This window comes from Nilaparvata lugens, chromosome 11 (assembly GCF_014356525.2).
Source record: "Nilaparvata lugens isolate BPH chromosome 11, ASM1435652v1, whole genome shotgun sequence".
Taxonomy (NCBI): Eukaryota; Metazoa; Arthropoda; class Insecta; order Hemiptera; family Delphacidae; genus Nilaparvata; species Nilaparvata lugens.
This window is the reverse complement of record NC_052514.1, coordinates 20,727,607-20,750,782: the sequence shown is the minus strand read 5'-3', so window position 1 is coordinate 20,750,782 and position 23,176 is coordinate 20,727,607. Positions and strand designations below refer to the sequence as shown.

The following is a 23,176-nucleotide window of genomic DNA, read 5'->3' as shown; positions in this document are numbered from 1 at the left end:
CACAGTTAGGTCCGTTCGTGGTACAGGAAAAATGGTAGGCGAACGAAAACTGTACTTTCTTACATGAGCCGTGAACAGATTTCTATTTTTATTCAGATACACAATTAAATTCTTTACAAAAATTTGTCTAATTTCAAGTACTTTGAACTCGCTATATAATAGAGAGCTGGGGTAGCGTCTTTGTTTGCCAAGTGCAGCCCTGATTTTATTACCTCAATTGTAAATTAATTACCCAACTTAGCTTACCCAAATGTATAAACTTAAGTATTTGATTTGAGAGTGACATTGGATAATATGGCGAGGCAGAACTTACGGAAGGTAATCTCTGTCAATAGAAGGTATTAGAATAAATATAATTAATTCAACAAAAAGTTGAAAATGCAAAAATAATTAACAAGATTTCAGTAACTACTCAATTTTCAATTCATTTTACAAAAAGATGAAAATGCAAGGGCAACTAACAAGATTTTTTGTGACGACTGACCAATAACAGAAGCTCAGGTGATTTGTTCAGGTAGAAGTGAATGAAAGTTACTGTAATAGAGAAATAAAGACAGCGAAAGTTTAGAATTGTAACGTCTAATTCAAAGAATTGTATATTGAACGGAGAATTCTGTGCCGAGTTTTAGGAACAGGAAAGTAATTTCAATTCTTGTCATTCTACGTTTCAATGTCATTCAGATTGACACTTTCGTATATGACCAATTTAAATTTGGAGTTAAAAATAGTTTAGGTCGATAATTAGTTCATTATGAGTAATCAGTGACTTTTATAAAAACAACATTTGAGACAAGTGATGTGTTTACCTTTGAGTTTTATTTCTTTTTAGTGGGATTACGCTGGGGCGTAGATGGACGACCAGAGTTCATTCCTGAATATTGGAACTTCGCCTTCTTTTCTGATGGTTTTAAAATCTGCAAAAAAATAATTATTATAATAACAGCAAATTGGGATAGAATAATAGCAAAATCCATAATCGTTACTATTTTTGTGACCATAATAGTGACCTAATCCTATGGCGTCGAACTGATATCACAAACATGTGATGCGACCCACTTTCTTCTAAATGTTTTATGTTTAAAAGGATATGACAAGCATGATTCCTGGATAATCATAACTCTCAACATTACTTTCTATTTAATATGTAGCACTATGCGATCTACCGGCTTCCAGTCTTACAGCCTAGTCCGGTTTAGCATATTATACAAAAGGCACAAAGGCATATACAAAAACGTACAAAAGGCACACCAGAGTTCAATGTTAAGTCGAAATGAGGTCACAAACTCAAGTCCTGTCAATTTTAAACTTTTCAACATGTCATATCAATACAATTGATTACTTGAGATAGGTTATTTATTTTTATAAATTTGAAGTCATGTAATTTTGTGGAAAAAATTACATGCATTGTTTCTGAATCATTTATTGTCTCGATGTGCACTTGAAAGTTTGTGATGAAGCAGTGGGAAATATCAATGTGTGAATAGAAATCTAAAAATCACCATCATTCCTCTTCATTAATTTTTAATTTCATCATTATTGTAAACATTTCAACTCATAGATTAAATTTCTTTGATAAAACTGATTAAGTAAGTCTACCGTGCAGAGAAAACGTTGAGTAGGCTGTTTATGTAAAAATTGGAAGTTAAATATTTGTATTGCTCAGGTATCATCTTCAGGACAAATATCGTAGCACTCGAGTGAAAAAAGCCAAGATTTGTTCTTTTGCACAGACAGACCTACTAAAGCGGTTTCTCGAGCTCATTTATGAGACAACAACAACAGGACGAAAAAGGTGATAATTGGAAATGTAATATCAGTTGTTACCTGGAATGAGCACATAAGGGTTTCATCGACAGACATCATGCCTCCAGCATTATCGAATTCGCCACAGTAATTTGGAGCTGAGAATAACGTAACCAATTGCCGCTTTGCAAAGAACTCGTAACCATCCTCTACAACCTGAAAATAATACAATAAAATACAAACGAGATTAGTATCAAGTAATCATTTTATTGGAGAAATAATGAATGTAAAATTATGTCAGAAGTTACTCTAGAAAATCCTACAAGTTCAGTTCATTACTAAATGCTAGAGAAATAATAATAATAATAATTAGTAAGAAGATAAGAACAAGAACAAAAGAAAAATTCAGATGAATATATTAGTAGAGTTCACCCTTCACCATTAGTTTCCATCCAGAAGCAGCTGTGTATTTGCAGAAAACGGAACGCCTGTCTGCAGCTCATAGGCCGGTTGCAGACGAACCACTATCGCATGTGGGATGTGGGAGCGATTATTTTTCTTCTGTGGTACCACCAAAGACGCATAGACTCACATGCAGCGCTAGTGTCGTACTTGGAATTGAAATCGGCCATTGAGGGGGCAACCCATAAGATTATTACATACCAATGCCTTTGTAATCTATAGTATTACAAATATATAGATATAATATCTCGTGCTAAAATACCCCAATGGCGGCCTTCAATTTCAAGTAAGAGCTATCATTGGGAAGGCATAGGCATTGTGGGTCTATATCTCTTCAAGGTCTTTGGGTACCACAAACGAAGCGTATATGGAATGCATTGGCAGACATGGCAGTGGCACTGATACTTCCACATGACGTTGTGTGCTGTGGTAGCGATTGTTTTCCTTGTGATTGTGGTTTGAGCACTAGCTTCCCCTAGCTTCTGTACCACAATCGTGGTATCAGCTGTGATAGTGTTCCCTCGAATTTGCAGGGAAAACCTCTGATAAAAACACCCGAGTATGATACGAACATCTAAAAACTGTTGCATTAATGTGCGTTTTCTCGAATGTCGTGTGAAAAACTCTCTAAGTTAGTCGTATTGTTCTGTGGTATGTCGGTCCCACATCCCACATGCGATAGTGGTTCGTCTGCAACCGGCCTAAATGCGCTCATAACCTCAAGGTCAAATCGCTAAGCGACGATGATAGCCGCGCTGTATTAGCTGCCATTAGTTGCTATATAGCTTCTATAGTCAACATATATAGACTATACATAGACTATACAATAATATACAGTAATAGACTAAAGCTGTTTTAATACAGTCGCCGCGCGGCTAGGAATTCGATTTATAATAATTCTAACAGATACGAGTAGTTTAACTGTGTGAGCATGATATATAAAAAATGTAAATCTATCCTATTATATTAAGCGAGCAATTTCTGTATATTTGTATATATTTTTATATCTGGTTATTTATGTTCAACGGATCTCGAAAACGGCTCTAACGATTTTCACGAAATTTGGAACATAGTAGGTTTATGATATAAAAATTCGATTGCACTAGGTCTCATCCTTGGGAAAACTCGCTGAACGACATTAAAAGGATCATTCATCCTTGGCTGAAGAGCGAGTGAGTATGTGAAAAATCAAAATATCGCATCCCCGAAATCCATAAGATGGCATAATACGCTGTGAAATATAAACACGATCATTTAAGAGAATTGTGTTCTGGGCCCTGTTTCATAAAACTTTAAGTCACGTAATACAGGAGAATCACCATGGAATGGGCCTGTTTATCAATAGATAAAAATAACGAGCGAAGCTCGGTGCCCCGATATTAATATTATAAAGGTAATAATTGGCTTATACACGTACGAGATAGGAAATTCACGAATGACGCATCATCACTGAGCTACTGATTAACTTGAAATTTGGATATAGATTTTTAATTTTTCGAGGATAGTTATAGGCCTATTTCCAGTTTGTCAAGTTTGACAGTGGTGATGGATAAAATAGTGTATTCAACAGTTTTATCTTCCTATTCTTCTTCTATCTATATTTTCTACTCCTATATCTATAATACATTATATTAAATGAAGGAAGGAATTGGCTTATTCTATTTATTTATTGTATAATATACTATAATCATAATACAATTATGATATTGGAGGAAAAACTAGGCTAAGCCTGTACTATTTCTCTCCAAAAATTTTGATAAAATGTTAATGTTGTCCAAAAGATAAGGTTATATAGTCACACACTGCTTCGTCACTTGATTTTCGGTCTAGAAATGATGATTTAAAATTTTGAAGGCTGATTTTATACTCTAAAATCTCTAAATGAATCACAATAAATTAAAAACTTTAGAAATATTGCACTTATTTAAAAAATTTGAATACAAAATCAAAAACCTACTCACTATTTGTTATTCACAGCTCTAAAATATATTTAGATTGACCACTAACGGTAGGTAGGACAGGTATGTGTATACTTATAAAGGATACGAAATACATGTTATATGCATCATCGTGAATTAACTACAGAACTGATTACCTTGAAATTTGGCATAAAGAATCTTAATTTACCGAGGGCGATTATAGGAATATTTTCATTCTTATAAATCAATCATTCTAATTTGATAATTAAAACAAATTTATTCAACTTGTGAGTCAAAGTTTACGCAACGATATAAGCTCAACCAAACCGGGTTTTCTCTGAGTGATTCCGTGGCCTAATTGGTAGCACGTGTGACTGATGAATGCAAGGTTGCGCGCTCGAGACCTATAAAACTCTTTATTTTTTGCTGGGAATTTTCAACTTTTATAAAGATTATCCACGTAATTTTGAAAAAAATATTCTATTTTTTTGTTTCCTGGACATAAAAGAAGAAATACAAATTTGTTATCAGTGCAAAGCACCAGCTAGTATTGAATAAAACAAGTAATTTTCAATATTTATAATCGAATAAAAGTCGTATCTGTAGGATAATTGGATGGGATTTGTATGAAATAAGTGACCTGATGTGCTCTGCAGATGAGATCGAGATCGTGCCTACTGAGGAATCGGGCGACCACATCGGCTCCGAACACAAACGACACGCCTCGGTCATTCTCGCCCCATGTCTGCGTCTCCTTGTCCGGATCCGACCACAGCAGGTCGCACAGAAGTCCTGCAATGCAAAAACAGCAACAACAAATTCAAACTAGGAGAAAAACAGACGAAAAATAATAGTGTACAAGTAAAAATATTCAATTAGTCTGCTACTTTTTGTGCAAACCGTACTGTTCCAGACCGGCCAGGTAGACTGGTAGTCGGTTCGAATCACGCCGTTGGGCTTGGACATTTGGTTCATTCCATTAAAGGTGGGATTTAAAAATGAAATAGAATATGTCTTAATTAAGAAATGTATGCACACTGTGAATGATTTCTTTTCAATGAACTGGGTCTCTCTCATTTCTCTTGTAATGATATATTGAGTGACTCGTAAAGTATGTTTCAAAATGACTTGTTAATTTTATATTTGTATTTGTCAAGTCTGACTCATGAATCTTAGTGATTTATGCGGCTCCGCAGTCGTCTGCGGTTGCGAATATTCAAAATAAGAACTAATTAAAACCATAATCGTACCGACTCAAACAATTGATATCGTACGTCATCATTCCATTAAATATTATAATAGTTTCTGTTTTTGTAAGCTATTTTTGAATTTGTATTTCTAGTTTCAGCCGCAGACGACTGCGGAATCCGCATAAACACTTATCTAACTTAACCAAGCACAAGAGAATAGCTTGTGGGCATCATCTGCAAAAAATCTGGAATTCTAAATACCTATCCAGCAAATTCATGAATTTGTGCGAGGTTAAACACTCCTTACACGTATCAGGTGACGCAGCTGCAACAAGCTTACTCTACAGACTAGATGGATATATTAATTAATTTAATAAGTACGCCATGCATTTTTAGTATGTAGGCAGATTAGTGTTATCTATAATAGTATAAAGAATTGGCTTATACATTGTAGGTGATAGGAAATACATATATGACGCATCATCACGTCTGAACTACTAACTGAATGGATTAATTTGAAAATTTGTATAAATATTCCTAATTTACCAAGGATAGTTATACTTAGGCCTATTTTCATTTCTATCAATGAATTATTTATAATTTTGATGATAAGAACAAAAATGTTTTCAATTTGTGATACAAATTTTACGTAAGATAAAAGCCAAATCAAATAGTTTTTCTATTGAAAATTAATACAGTTATAAATACTTACTTACTAAATAATAAATTCTTACATTAGTATTTATTATAAATACTTACTTTAGTATTCATTATAAATACTTTTAATATCAGCATGGAGGAACTATACAATTAAATTCAAACTATTTGTGCTTTTAAAAGATCCTTGTTTTCAAAAGTACGGGTAACACCTGCTCGTCTCAAACAAATGGGTATTTTCATTTATGGTTGTAAAAATAAATAAATGACTTGGACAGAATAACAATCAAAGCAGAAATATCAACTTAATGAAGCACTGTTTTCAATAGGTTTCTGATCTGCTGGACAGAAGTGTTCACACATTGACCACTCCCATTAGGGTGGCGGCTACTCATTGTAGCACCTGGACAAGCATATACAGTACATGTCGTCATGCATTGTTGCATCATCACAGCCAAAGGCTCGCAGTAAAATTTTTTGAGGTTAGGTTTTTGTATCTCCGATTTTTTTAGTTATTTTTTTCAATGCTCTATCTGAGGTAGAATAATTTTTCTATTATTATAATTTGTAATTTATCAGTGGTATTTAATGTTATTGTTTGTTTATTTCATCTTGAAAGCCTCTCGCTGATGACAAAACATGCATGATAAAAATGAATGTACATGTCCTACCGTTACTGGTCAGCCTTAGTTAGATTTTATTGCTAACTTATCTGTCAATTTGTTGTTTCAATCGTTTTTATAACGACTTGGTTAAGTGTTGGAGTGAACATTACTGTGCAAGCCTGCCATCAAATAAACTACTCATTCATTTTATTCTATTAGAATAATTTCCTTTTATTGTTTAGCAGTGACCATTAGCGATACTACAAGACGAAGTACCGGTTACGCAACAGCCGGTTAAATTTTAAACGTGATTAATTCCACGAGAGCCAATCAGAGAAGCCGTCTTTTCAAAAACGCCTTCTCTGATTGGTTCTCGTGAAATTAATTACGGTTAAAATTTAAGCGGCTGTTGTGCAACCGGGCCGGAAATTTTGAGAAATGAGCGGTTACCTGTATCAGGAACGTCGGTGGGTCTCATGATACGTCTGATTTGTTCCATACTCTGTAGGTCAGGGCTGAGGCCGCCGTGACAGCAGAAGATCTTCTCGTCGATGATGGCCGCGATCGGCAGGCAGTTGAAGCAATCGGTGAATGTCTTCCAGATCTTGATACTGAATCGGCGTTTGCCTGCAAATCATCCCACACATCCATCATACTCAACTATTCTACTAAATCCAAACAACAGAGCAGAAATTCAGATTTTTACAATGCATATATCACTTTCAACTGCCAGCATTAGTGTTGTGTGGCAGAGAGTAACTAGAGTCCTAACTCCGCCTTTAATAAAGGCGATCATTCAATTCATTCCTTAAAACAAAATTACATAAGGAAATTCAAAATAAATTCATTTATTTTCCATACAAATTATATACTGATAATATATTAATAATTTCATTTATTATTAAATGAATGTGATATTAAATTTGAATTTGTTTAGAAATCCGATAACACAATTAATCATTATCTAATCTATACTTACAATTGAAAGTAAAATCTTACTATAGCAACTTATTACATTCTTTCAACTCTCATAAAGCATGATCATTCAAGACAATAATTAACAACAGAAGGTATTCTATTGCTGTATTGTACTACAGTGAGGTCCACGTTGCAAGATAAACTATATTATAAGGACATTATATTACTACATTATATTACTATATTGCTACATTATAAGGACAGTGGTGTGCTACGGAAGTGAGACATGGACAATTACAGCCAGAACAGCAGACCTGTTGAATGTATTTGAGAGAAAGATGCTGCGAAGAATATATGGACCGGTGTATGAGGCCGGACAGTGGCGTATCCGTACTAATGCAGAGTTAGCAACACTCAATAGAGAGCCCCCACTATCGGCCCACATAAGATTGATGCGGCTCCGCTGGGCAGGACATTTGCAACGGATGCCAGATATACGTGTATCAAGGAAGGTATTCGTGGGACAGCCTGGAGGAAGGAGACCAGTTGGAAGACCAAGATGGGAGGATAGAGTGGCTAAGGAGGCTAGGGAAATGCTACGTATGAGGAGATGGAAAGGTGCAGCAATGGATAGAGATGACTGGAGGCAAAGTTTAATTGAGGCCAAAGCCCGATTTGGGCTGTAGCGCCATTGGAGAGAGAGACAGAGATAGAGAGAGGTCCACGTTATAATGGCAGTATTCGATTGACAATGGTGTTGTATATCATTGGTATCAATGGCCCATATGAATAAAACCAGAGCAAATGCTCATGAGCAAGAGCATGGAGCATAAGGTTTTGCTCATGAGCAAAAGGTAGAAGCAAAAGCATTTGCTCATTTTGATATGAATAAGCTTTACCTTATACTCTTACCTTATGCTCCTGAACTCTGGAGCAAATGCTCACATATTTTAAAGATTTTTCATCAGCTGATTCGCTTTTGTAGCCTTAATTTGTATTTATAGCTCACGGAAGCGCTAAATATGCAAACAGGGGGCACCGCTTGTGTTTGCGTCGTCTGCTCTGTTTTATATTTTTTATGAATACAGTTTTAGGTTAGTTGAGTTTAGAATTTTGAAATAATAGCGTGAAAAAATGTCATCTCTATAATAATCTTCAGCATATTCTTATAATATCAATAGCCTTCTTATAATCGTCTACACTCTCATATTCTTAAATGCCTATTTTCTATTTTGTGATGGCTATCTTTATAACAGGTAGCTTTTGTATTTATTCTTTTGTAGGAATAATGGTGATATATATCATGGTTGAATCTAAAAAGAGTTTTATAGTTCTACACTATTGGTTGTGATAGTATCTGGTATAGTTTCCTCTTCCTCATACGAATTAGTTGAGCCATTTTACTATGAGCAAAAGGTGATAAGCTGCTCTAGACTAGACTCACCTTTTTTGAAGCATTTGCTTCAAAAGTTGAGCAAATGCTCTAGTTTATTCATACAATTTTGAGCAAAAGCTTTTACTTTTGAGCAAATTCTCAAACTATTTTTTTGATGAGCATAAGCAAAAGGTTTTGCTCACGTTTATTCATAGAAAATGAAGCAAATGCTCCATATTTTAGAAGTATAAGCAAATGCTCAACTTAATTCATATGGCCCCTTGTCTATCATTCGAGAAAGCAGATAGTGCTATCCTTTTCTAGCTCTGCAACTTTATCAGGTCGTGTTTTAACAATGTAGAAATATAATTAATTAACAAATTATTTTATCTCAATTATCACACAGCAAAATACCTTGGAATGACTCTTGACGCCAAGTTGAAATGGAAAGAGCATATCAAGATGAAAAGGAGCGAGCTGGGACTCAAATACAGTAAAAATCTATTGGCTGTTGGGCCGACAATCACATCTCTCATTGGACAAAAAAATATTGATTTACAAACAAATTCTTAAACCTGTCTGGACGTATGGAATTCAGCTATGGGGCTGCTCTAGAACATCTAACATCAATCAGATTCAAACATTCCAAAACAAAGTACTGCGGAACATGGTGAATGCGCCCTGGTACATAAGGAACAGCGATTTGCACCGAGATCTGCACATCCCCTATGTGACCAGTGAAATAAGATGATTGGCAGCCCATCATGAATCACGTCTTCATCAACACGACAACACCGAAGTCATCCAACTACTAGACAGCACTGAACTCACAAGGAGGTTGAAGAGAACAAAGCCCTTCGAGTTGGTGTTGTGCTAGTGAAGTGAAAAAAGTATAAATTAAATAAATGTGTGGCGAAAGAATCTAAAGTCCAGAAATTATAGATTAGAACAACTGTAGGCTTCACTGGAAGACTTTAGCAATAAAAATTAATATGTTAGGATAAGAAATAAGAGAACAAAATTAATGGTTAGTCCTAGTGACTAGTTTTAATAGAAATAATACAAAAAAATCTCAATTATGGAAATTTATTATTTAATCATTGGAAAATATATTTTCTTGACGCATGAAATATTAATTGATTATTTTAAACAAGAATGAACAATATTACATCAGATATACCGGTATCAGCTATCCTCTATAGAAGGGAGTAGTAAAGACAGAGAATCGGCAACACTGTTCTCCTATCATTCGCCACTGACATTATAACGCGGACCTCACTAAAGCCAGGATCAACCCGAAAACCAGTCTAGAACAGCTACAGCTAATCATATTCAAGTTCAGAGCGCAACGATTTTCAAGCAGTGGTTAAATGGTTGAAATCATCGCCATCGCAGTCATGTACACATGGCTTTTCTTAGCATTCGCTTAACCGGGATTAGAATTGCCCATGCTTGAATCATTCAAGCACGCTCATCCTAATTGTAAATATTTTTAAATCTTCTCAAGATTTAAAACAAATTTGTTTAGATCAAAGCAACTATTTGTATTTCATTTCGTACACACCAGCATAATATTGATTGAATAGTTTCAAAATTTTCAACCATGACCTGCGATTAATGTCAGGATGATTTTTTTACAATATCACTCACAGAATATACGTGGGTCATTCAATAAGTAACAAGACAAATTACTAATTTTCAAAATAGCTTAATTGATCCATATGAAACTTTCAGGACATGAAGGTTGCAACCTTGCGATGACATCTGAACAGGTGTTCTATCGTATTTTCTAAACATAATCTCAAATTTACTCAGTTAACAATGGCGAGTCCGCTTGAGAATTGCACCGTGGAAGAACAACGTGCTGAGATCAGATTTTTAGTCGCAGAAGGTGAGAAAGATAGTGAAATCCACAAAATAATGTTAGAGGTGTTCGGAGACTATGTTTGAATCGTTCAAACATTTATAAATAATGGGTAGAACAGTTTCAAAGTGAACGTACAAAATTTTGTGACAATCAACCAGTCAAAGTTGGGACTTCCTCTCTCGAATCTCAAATTGATTCGTTAATTCGGGACAATAGGCGTATCACTTGGATTTATAAAAGAAAAAGTAGACGCGAGTGTTGGAACTGTCCATAACATTATTCACAACAAGCTGCAGTACAACAAAACTTGTGCGAGATGGGTGCCTAGACAACTCACGGGCGCTCACAAAGAAATCCAGCTTTAAATCAGTGGACAGTTGAAAAATGGATATGCGTCTAAAGAAGAATGTTTTTTCAAAAGAATGTGTTATGAAACATGGATCCACCACTATGAGCCAGAGTCAAAACGACAGACAGTCAAATGTGATCGCTGCACGTTGTTCTTTCACGGTGCAATTCTCAAGCGGACTCGCTATTGTTAACTGAGTTAATTTCCGATTATGTTTACGATAGAACAACTGATCAGATGTCATAGCAAGGTTGCCAACTCCATGTCCTCAAAGTTTCATATGGATCAATTGAGCCGTTTTTGAAAAGAAGTAATTTGTCTCGTTACTTATTGAATGACCCTCATAGTTCAAAGTAGGCATAGACTTTTGAAACATATATAGTAGCAATAACATTTTCTATAGAGCAATATTTCTATTCGAAAGCAATAGAGCCTCTTTTCGAATGGTATTGCTATACCGTGACGTTCATGTATGAAAACAAGGAAGTAACTACCCAGTTGATATATATATCAGGAAAATCATGTAAACGTTACTAAAATAAAATTTGGCAATAACTGATCAGAATCGTCTTTTTATTTATGACTGAATATTCAATCATTGTACTGATGCAACAAATACATGTAACGATAGTTTTATATTAAAAAACGAGCCACATTGGTCAACTTCAAACAACTATCAGACTAAACATTTTCTTACGAGAAATAAAATTGTTGACAAGTGAATCAAAAACAAAGCATTAGTATCCGTTTTGTTAAACAAATGACGTCAACATTTTTCTCATTTCTACAACAAACAATAATGATTCGGAGAACTTCACAGTGAGCGAATAAAGCTGCAACAACGTCATACTGTTAGTAGCTAAAGATAATAAAATAAAAAATCTTCGTCTTGAATGTTATTGTTTTGTCTTCTTAAAACGGGATTTAGCAACAGCACCTTCCGAACGTATTCGCTCAACAATTAGCTCAAGTTATGGTGACAAACCAAACAAAATCAATATTAATCTGAACAAGTTTCTGCTCAACTTGTATAATATAATTTAAAAATAGAAAAGATGATTTCATGAAGAATTCAAACAACGCATTATCTATAGATTTTTTTAAAGGTATGGAGGAATGAGATCGGATGTATTTTTTTAAACATAGCTATGTCTACATAAAAAGGAAGTTTTACGCATATTTTTTCAATTATGGAATCCAATTATATAGTCCACTTCAAGTTAAAATCAATTGCACTAAAGCAATGGACACATTTTCCACTCGATGAAAAATGTATATTTTGATTATAATCTAGATTTATATTTGATTATAATTATAATTTGAAAAAAAATTATGTCAGAAAACATTGATTATTCCAATACTTTACCATTTTGTGTATATAATCTACTTCATAGTGTTATAGTATTATTGAAAAAGTGCATCCCTTCCCATTCTTTCAAATTTAAATTGTTGAATAATTGATTACATATACTTATAGTCCAGTCAATATAGAAATAAAAAAGGGGGTGTGCTAGCAATTTTATATTGTAGTTCTAATTTTTTAATATATTATTTGGGTACATAAGAGAAGTCTAGAACCAATTTCTTCATGCAAAATTTCCTTGTGCTAGATAAAGAGTGGCCTAAAAACCTCGTATTTTCGGCTCATATTCCAGTTTTCAGCTATTTCTGCCAAATCTCGTAATCGGACAGAAAAATTTGCTCTCGCCTTTTTTCTAGATTATGAAATTCTGAATAAAATGAGATCATTCGTTACTCTCCCATGTGTCCTGAGTTATGATTTTTCAAAAATGAGTGAAATTTGAAAAAAAAATCAATTTTGATGAACTCAAGTTTTTGTTCAACAATATCTTCCGATTGTTACCATTTAGATGTATGATTCAAAATCCCTCTGGGCGTATTTTTGTGCTCTACAATCTGAGATTATGTAGAGCGCTCTATCTCATATAGATTTCCAGGTACACCTGACAACAATGCTCCTTTTATTGTGAAAAACACCTAATTTTCAGCTTCAACCATCATCACCAACTACATAGTCTTCACATTGATATTTCGCAAAATGACATAAGTTCATGAGATTATGTTCTATGGGAATCACCCGTTAGATGCACTTCTTTCAAGTATTTCCTTGTGGAGAGGCTCATTTAAGGACATCTCAAGGATCAAAATTCCAAACACATAACATCTGACGCAATGCTCAGATCTCATCGTACTACACTTCATTCTTCTTGGCTCGTCAAGGCGGTCCAAAATCATGCATCATATGTCAAATTCGGTCGAAAAGTGGAAAATTTATTGTTGAGTGTACTTAAGCCCATCCCAATACACAAAAAATGGCCAATTTCTATATTCAAAGCTATTTATCTCGGTAACCCCTAATTATAAAAATCATTACTTGATCTTGAAATGTACAATATAATTTCCTCTTTCACCTGCTGTAAACGATTCACGGAAAAATATTTTCGTAGAGTGAGATTTGATTGTAGAAAAAAATCCGGAAATTGTAGATATTTTCATTATATTAACGATTCTGGCTGTACTATGATAGTGAAAAGTGATTCAAGATGGATTTTAGACAACTGAGCTCGTAGAGGATGTAATTGACCGAGCGAAGTGAGGTCTAAGATTCAAGTCGACGGTTTGGCATTTCTCTTAATGTTTAGATGTTCAAATGTTTGAATGTTTATATGTTTATATGTTGCGCATTTACGGCGAAACGCGGAAATAAATTTTCTTGAAATTTGACAGGTATGTTCCTTTTTAAATTGCGCGTCGACGTATATATTTTTGGAAATTTTGCATTACAAGGATAATATAAAAGGAAAAAGGAGCCTCCTTCATACGTCAATATTAGAGTAAAAATCAGACTATAGAATTATTCATCATAAATCAGCTGTCGAGTTGACTATAAAATTGCATGCCATGACGCATGCAATTCAATATCTCAATGTAACTTGGTAAAAAATTAACAGCTGTGTAGACTATAAATCGCATGCCTCATTGAATGCAATTTTTATGCACTATTGAATAGGATGCAAAGAACTTATAACAGCTCGTCTGGGCGCCTATAGTGTGGTCCACGTTATAATGGCAGTGGATAAAGATAGAAGAATAGCGATGCCGATTCTCTGCATTAATTAATTATATTTCTACACTGTCAAAAACATAATTGACATCGTTGTGGACCTAGAAAAGGATAGTACAACCGGCTTTGTCGAATGATAGACAAGGATAGCAAAACCAAAGTTGATCAAATACTGTCATTATAACGTGGACCTCACTATAGATGTCTTCTGGTTTTCTCGCGCAAAATTCCGGAAAGCGTTATATGATAATTAAATCTTGTGTAAGCATGATCTGATCAAATAAATAGTTATGTATCAGTGTAGATGTGCTTATGGTTTGGGACGTCGTTATAACTGCGCGAGGTCTACTGTTCACAGAACTACTAGTCTACAATTTGGAATGAATAGACAGTTCTTATGATGTATCAGACTCATTTTAGAAACTCTTGATCAACAGTAAAATCACGGAAAAAATGTAAAAACTTGAATCGCCATTTTTGAAATCTTCTGTAACTTTTGAATGGCATTGGAATTGAAAGTATTATACATTGGAGTGGGTAGAGGGGGACAATTTTCACATCCTCACTACATTTGGAAAATTTTATCAAAAGTACTTCAAAAGAGGCAGCTTTGAATATAGAAATTGGCAATTTTTTGTATATTGGAATATGGGCCCAAGTACACTCAACAATAAATTTTCCACTTTTCAACCGAATTTGACTTATGATGCATGATTTTGGACCGCCTTGACGAGCCGAGAAGAATGAAGTGTAGTACGATGAAATCTGAGCATTGTGTCAAAAGTTATAAGTGTTTGGAATTTTGATCCTTGAGGTGTCCTTAAGCGCGCCTCTCCACTAGGAAATACTGAAACTGAGTGCATCAAACGGGTGATTCTCATAGAACATAATGAACTTATGTCATTTTGCGAAATATCAATGTGAAGACTATGTAGTTGGTGATGATGGTTGAAGCTGAAAATTAGGTGTTTTTCACAATACAAGGAGCATTGTTGTCAGGTGTACCTGGAAATCTATATGAGATAGAGCGCTCTACCTAATCTCAGATTGTAGAGCACAAAAATACGCCCAGAGGGATTTTGAATCATACATCTAAATGGTAACAATCGGAAGATATTGTTGATCAAAAACTAAAATTCATCAAAATTGATTTTTTCTTCAAATTTCACTCATTTTTGAAAAAATCATAACTCAGTACACATGGGAGATAGAGAGTTCCGAATGATCTCATTTTATTCAGAATTTCATAATCTAGAAAAAAGGCGGGAGCAAATTTTTCTGTCCGATTACGAGATTTGGCAGAAATAGCTGAAAACTGGAAAATGAGCCGATAATACGAGGTTTTTGGGCCACTCTGTATCTAGCACAAGGAAATTTTGCATGAAGAAATTGGTTCTGGACTTCTCTTATGTACCCAAATAATATATTAAAAAATCAGAACTACAATTTCAATTGCATGCACCAATGTACATAGTGACTGTACTATTACTAGTACCCTAATTTTTTAATTCATTCTGACACTTGATAATAGTTGATTGGTCGAAACTAGTCGTGTTAAAAGAAGACTAAAATGAGGGTACTATTCTGTGCAAACATTAGTTTACAACATTAGTCTTATGAAGTACAGGTACAGCGCTGCCAGATTTCACAGTATCCAGAGAGCCTGTGAAATAATTGTGTGAGGGGAAGAGCGAGGAAGAAAGCGCAGGCATGTTTGATAGAATCAGCATAAAAACGGCAACCGTGTGCTTCTATTGTTCTATTGAAATAACATACGACAAAAGCTCCGAGCTGCAAACTAAGGTTTGCACGGACTTTAGTAATTATATGTAATAAAGCTTTTGAAATGCTTAATAGAATAATCACATATTTTCGACTATCATACAGCAGAACCTGTGCAGAAATGTTCTACAATCTACAATAATCTGATGTGGGCATAATAACTTACATTCGTCGTAGAATCCATATATCCTGTTGATGCTGGCGCACTCATGATTTCCTCTGAGCAGGAAGAAGTTTTCGGGGTATTTGATTTTGTAAGCGAGCAGAAGGCAGATGGTCTCCAACGACTGCTTGCCCCGATCCACGTAGTCACCGAGGAACAGATAGTTGGCCTCGGGAGGGAAGCCGCCGTACTCGAACAGCCGCAACAAATCTGTGTACTGCCCGTGGATGTCACCTAGTAACAGTATATACACATTTTCAATTGCATATTCAATAATATTAACCTCTATTTAGGCATAATTTGATTGTATGGCAACTCCATAATTGGATGATAAGACGTTGATATTGTCAATACTATTCTATTTGCTCAAAATCATTCAAAATTACAGTTCAATAACTGCAATTTAATGTGATTTTGAACAAATATAGTGGTATTGACAATATCAACATCCTATTTTTCAATTCTATCTTGTCCTCAATAGAATATTCACTTCCACGATTTTCTGAATCATGATAATACAATGGTATATTTTTTCAATTTTCGAAATTTGACAAAGTTAGAGGACTAAACACTCATTAGCAGAACATAATCTGATGGTATTGGATTATTGACGCCACAGCATCAACTTTTCAAACCTGATGCTTGTTTTCAGAATTCCAGTGAACATTCAGTGAATTTCAGTAATTCAAGATATCCAAATGATATAGGATGTTTATGTTCCAAATTTCACTGCTAACTCAAGCCGATAGTCCTAATAGTTATTTTTCGTGAAGCTATGTGACGCTGGTAGACTCTCATACTGTATGTTCATACACTCTCACCCCAAAGCATTAATAGACAGTTGTCGACAGTAATGGGCTTGAGTAACAAAAATTGGTTTGGAATTTGGAACATAAAATACCTATACCATGGGATATCTTCTTATGCTATCTTTTCTATAACCATGGAGGTAGCAGAAGCATAGTTACTGGAGGTAGGTTACCGGAAGTTTAAACCATGCTGGACACTCACATCCATCATGTTCGAGTAGGTGTTCACAAGGTTCAAGTTACATGCCTACCTACCTACCTGCATTACATGCCTACAAGTTACATGGTTCAGTATCCTACCTAGAGTAAGAAAAAGGTTCACTAAATTTATTCAATATGAATGGATGGATTTCAATATGAATGGATTTTTTGTTTTTTTACGACAGTGTGTGCAACCCTCAGATCTCAACAAAAAGTTGGGCTCAAAAATCGGATGAAACTCCTGCTTTCCAAAGTATGTCTAATGTGCTAAGAAGACATGAAATAGCAATGCTTTTGAATTTGAAGTGCTTTAAAGCTGGCAGTGAGATAGTTTGCGACTGTAAATAACTAACTTGATACAGCTGAAGTCACCCAGCAGCCAGAGCATACCTAATCCTTCAGATAAGGCTGGCCACTGAAGATAGCAAGTGCATGATGAACATGTGTGTGTACACATGTTGTCATCACAGCGAAAGGCTTCAAACAGAATTATTTGAGATTAGATTTTTGTACAAACGACTTTTTTGTTTATTTTTTCGCTGATCTATTCAAGGTTAAATTATTTTTCTATCATTATAATTTGCAAATTGCAAATTGTCTATTGCTATTGGTTGTTTAGTTAGAAGCCTCTTTTTGATGAAAAACATTTAAGATGAACATGTGTGTATGTGTGTGTGTACATGATGAACATGCATGTCCTACCTTTAGTGGCCAGCCTAAGTAAATGGGCACTTAAGAACGTGTTTATGAAATGCGGTGCGGGCCGCACCAGTTGTCAATGCTGCCAACATCTACCCTTGCCACACTGAAATTTCTCAGAACTGTTAAGACTCTGCACTCACATCCACCTCCACTGTTTCAGAAAAAAAACATGCGGACCGCAAATCACAATATTTCTTTCTTACTCCTCAAATATTGAGGCGCCATTCCTTCGGATGATATGCATCGCTTGTAAAGAGGCCCGAATCTTTCATGTGCCTCTGGACATTCGTCATCCAGGTAAGTATGGTACGGCCGCAAATCACAATCGAATGACAATTTTCGCGTTGCAGGTTATTTATCTGCGGCAAAACATCCTTACAAAAAATTATTTATTTTATAGATTACTTGACAAAAGGGAATGTGAAAAAAGTAACTGACCACAGATTTTAAGTGGTGCCTCAAGTTCCAATAGAATCGGCTGCTGGAGGAATATTTCTCGTGACTTGAGACACAGACCTCTCACCTCTGACTCGTGCATCGTCACTGACTTGCCCGGACGACATCCTCGAACTAAAACAAACAACATTTCATTACTTTCTCCAACATTTTATTAAAACTTTATTATTTTTCTACATAAGGAATTACAGTCCTAAACTCTCTATAACCTAATACAATATCACTACTTCTTCTCACTAGCGACTAAAATAACTACGAAAATCCTAATCAATCCTAGTTACATTAATAGGGTTATTTTTATTCCCTAGGTTGCTGCATTTTAGATTTGACAAAATGAGATTACTTTTAGTCTTTCAGTAGCTAGAGTGGAGTAGCTGCTTTTGTATTGTTATTCAGACATACAAACAACACTTTACTAGTTTACTTGGTTCTTTTCACACTAGGGATTGAAGCAACTACTAAAACCACAATTAAATCTATTTACCCTTGGCAACTCTACATTGGGTTAGTTTTAGAACCTAGGTCCTAGGGTGTAAAGTAGCTGATTGAATTTTAGTAATTTAGACTTACTCCTAAAGAAAGTTAAGCTACATTAAATTACTTTACTAAAGTAACTTTAATATATAATCGAATATAATATAATCTAATATATTAATAATAATCTATATATTAATTTATTATATAATCGAATATAATATAATCTTATGACTAACTTCAATATATAGTCCTCATATACTAAAAATGTCGCCAATTGATAACAGAACTAAAACAAATCCAGAAATATTGTCAAATCGTATGTTGTTTATTGTAGCATGAATACTGATACAAGTAATCTGGAGCAAAGGATCATAATGAAGGACAAGTTAAAATAATAAAAAACTATGTAAAATATTGGCTTAGGGAGATAAAAACAGTTGTGTGCATCAAAGAACTTAAATACTTTTCCTAGATCAGGGAAATTGTTAACCTATGTCATTGAGTAACAAACGTTCCCCTCAAAAGTAAATTTGCAAAAATGACTACCAATCCGGTTGAATAGAAAAGTTTTGTTACAAAAATAAAAAACTGATCAATAAAAATATTCATATTCCTCAATAACATCAGCATCACAGATGCGAAATTAATATTTTAATGATGATGATTACTTCTGCTACTTATGAACATTATACGTGACAACTTAAAAAAGTAACTAACTTGAATAAGTTAGGACCACTGGCAGTTGTCAGAATGTGATGTCAGAGACGTCATTTTTTCACGTCACATTAGGATGTTCACTGCAGTTCCATTACAAAACTAATCAATTCCTATTTTATAAATGAACAATATCCATACTTCAGAATTTAAATTTTACATAGTTTGGAATTTCATAATATTCAAATAATTTCTAGACCAATGCTAATCCCATAGAAAATAACTTAACATAGTTGTCTATGAATCAAATAAATGAAGATGTACATACATCAATTTCTTAAATTTTTATGTGATTATAATCCATTCATAAAACCCAGGATTACTATAAAAATAAGAATTAAATTTGTAATAAGCCAACTAAAACATTTCTTGAAAACAACAGTCAATACACTTTTATATACAAAGTGAAATAACATAGAAATAAACTTGAATAATCAATTATCAAGGAAATACAACCCCTAAAGAAAATATTGAGAAACCAAAACATTATTACTTTGATTCAATATTTTGCGTAATAGAATCAATTACGGTCCAATTGAGATAGGGAGTACTAATGCATTCAGACATTACGAAACATATTAATACAGTAGCTTTGACATACTAATTAATTTCTATTGTACACATGAATGTACATGATGTTACTTTTTGTCTCACTTTTCATATGGAAATTTGTTGTTACGTGTGTCAGCTTCAAGAATCAACAAAATCGTTACTACAAGGACAGAAAAGAGCGGCAATAACTCAACGTTTTGCAAGAAATCCAACAAGAAAAACGTTTTCTTTTTCAGAAGAGAATGCGTTGAGACAGGGCTAGCTTGTTAAATGTTCAGGTTGAAGCACCACTGAATTGAAATATGATGCGTACTAAATTGTAAAGACAACAAAAAAGAAGTGATAAACTAATCTGTCATGAACTTTAAACTAATTTCTTCTCTAAAGTACTATTCTGCAAGAAATCAACTATAAAATATTTTCCAAGCCAACCCCAACAGCATTGAAATAAACTCTCGAGTGAACTATTTTTGAATCTTACTGTACAGATATTTTACAAAAGTTAGAAAAAATTTCCTGTTTGGAAAATTACTTCTACGAGTCAGCCTCCAATTCTAACCTGGAACCCTGCCAAAATAAATAAGTCTCAACTTATTAAAGAATCTTGATCATTTCAAGCATTAAAATTAGTTGGTTCTACGTTTTTTAGCATGTAGAACACTAACGGTGTCTACTTTGGTTCAAGTGGAACGAAAATAAACACTGTACAACAGAGTAGAACTACTATAAATCGCATGTAGGAAAACTATACTTTTGACATGGATCGGAGCAACTTCTACATTATTCTTCTGTATTGGCATTTAGGACATTTAGAGTAGTGCGGGTGCGGCTTCAATATACTTTACATTTTACAGCAATGCGTACCTCCGTGTATATTTTCCAAATTATACCCGCCATTTAAACATTTATTAAGGAATATGACTTTCATAAGTTCATTTAAAACCTCACTGAGCTACCAAATACAATATGAATGAATCAAAGTACAATGCAAACTGAATTTAATTTTTTACTATCTTATTACATACTAATTTTTACCACTCAATCATTTTTAAATGATTCAACTAGTACCTTTTTTAAAAAAATATTTGTATTTAAATGAAAATGTTCCTTAGTTAAAAATGTTTCTTCAATAATTAAATGTTTTTTTGGAGAAAATTGAGAAAAAAAATAAATTCATTCGTGGACAGTCAAAGTAATTCAGAATAGTAATACTACTCTCCTATGGATAGGCTACAAAATATTATTCATTTCAGTGGATTGTAATTTGAAGGAGTGGAGTAATAATATCTAAAATAAGCTATAAAATTTCACAACCTCAAATACGCATCTAGTTATTGAAGATTCATCATTATATGTCAACAATAACAAGTGAATGACTTTAATAGGATTTGTCAAGATATGTGAGTCATCTTTTTACATATCTCTTGATCTGAAACGAAATTGTAGATCCATTAGTCCAATACAAAGACAAGATTAATGTAATGAAGTATTGATGAAGCCCACATAATAATATATGCAATTATCATTTCATTCCATTAGAACTACCAAGTCTACGCTCAACTGCTCCTGATAATAACCTATACATGTTATACCATTTTACCATGTATTGATATAGTCTATTCTGTGCTGCAAATCAACAACAATAATAATCATTATTATCATCATTGATGAATAAAACTTAAATTAACAAAGTAGCTTATTGATTCTCTAACAATAACCAGGAAATAGATTTTTCCCAACCCACAAATGGCACATTTTTTACTAAGAAAAAAAAACTCAAATTCTGCTGAGGCAAAGATAAGTTGTGATGCAATTTCACAAAATTTATGTATTGCTCAAGATGATTTTTTATAACTCAAGTAATTCGTTAAATATACAAATTGTCTGACTGTTGGATGACTTAGAAATGATAGCCGTTAAATGATAGACTCCACAAAGCACTCAAGAGAGCATTTCAATAGTAAAAATGAGAAAGATAAGACACCAACGTCAAAAACGGAAAGTAAGTAGTAGCATAATAGTTGCTAAAAATGTTTTATACCAAGATACAAGTAGAATCTTCGCAAATGATTTACCAAAACACATGAATGGAAATTGAGATGTATTCCATACAAACATTAATTTATTGAGTTTGATTCGTTGAATATACCAGTTATTATGAAAATAAGAGGAAATAAACTAGTGCCCTTTTTTCATTTCGACACTGCTTGTTGTTAAATAATACTAGTTATATTAATATGAAAAAACAGTACTAGTAATTTCCATAATAATTGCATATTCAAATAGGTAGCTCTATTAAAATACTTCATTTGGAAAATAAATGGAACAACCAAGAATTGGAAAATGGCATGTCAGCTCTAAACTAGTTGTGTTAATAATAAAAAATAAAAAAGGGTACTAGCAAATTCCATAATAATTGAACATTCAAAGTTGCCCTTTTAAAATACTTCGTTGATTATAATGTACATTTATCATTCTTTAAATAATCTAAAAACTTATCTAATACTAATTTTGTGTGGTAAGTATTTTCCAAGTATTTTTAACAATCATTCACTAGTTTATTTAGTTCAATAGTTTATTTAAATCTAATAACAACTTGCTGTGTTATAGTAACGGTGACGCTGAGGTAGATAATATGCATATAGCTATAACCTAAACTCGTTTCTCGAAAATGTTTTAATAAATAAATGGTTGTGACAATTGCAAGTCATTTCATTCAGTAATCAATAGTTTTATAAAATTACTTTTGCATTCGCACGTTCAATGTTCAAGAGATTATTCCAACTTTATATCGCGGGGCTTATGACCTAATTCGTAACATAATTTTCAAATTTCATTAACACCCAGTTTCCGACTGAACATTGGATGAAATTTATCAACAGTATATCCCAAGAACTCAGGCAAGATTTATCGGTGATATTTGCATTACAAATGACATACGATCTGAGCTTACAAGTGGGTGACCTTCTCTAGCAAGAGTGAGGTGTTTTCAATGAAAAGTCTCGTTCTTTGAACCACAACATTCATTGATTTATGCTACTCTACCCGAATAGTTCACCATTTATTCTTTACTAGGTTCGCTACGAATCAAGGCATACGTTGGGACCTCTGGCGCCAATAATATCGTTCCAATACTTCACACAAAAACTG

The 23,176-nt window shown here is 33.9% G+C and overlaps 1 protein-coding gene across 1 annotated transcript in view; it reads right to left on the bottom strand.

Annotated features, from left to right (window-relative positions):
• The window catches only part of LOC111061781 (serine/threonine-protein phosphatase PP1-beta catalytic subunit), a 31,094-nt gene that overhangs the window by 3,250 nt on the left and 4,668 nt on the right, over positions 1-23,176 (bottom strand). Inside the window, exons 2-7 of the mRNA XM_039437833.1 lie at positions 18,266-18,397; positions 16,119-16,349; positions 7,027-7,203; positions 4,765-4,916; positions 1,825-1,959; positions 807-914 (exon numbers count right to left, since the gene is read on the bottom strand). Of these exons, the coding sequence (XP_039293767.1) occupies positions 816-914; positions 1,825-1,959; positions 4,765-4,916; positions 7,027-7,203; positions 16,119-16,349; positions 18,266-18,397 (926 nt within the window). The 3' untranslated portion in view covers positions 807-815. The remainder of the gene's footprint in view (positions 1-806; positions 915-1,824; positions 1,960-4,764; positions 4,917-7,026; positions 7,204-16,118; positions 16,350-18,265; positions 18,398-23,176) is intronic.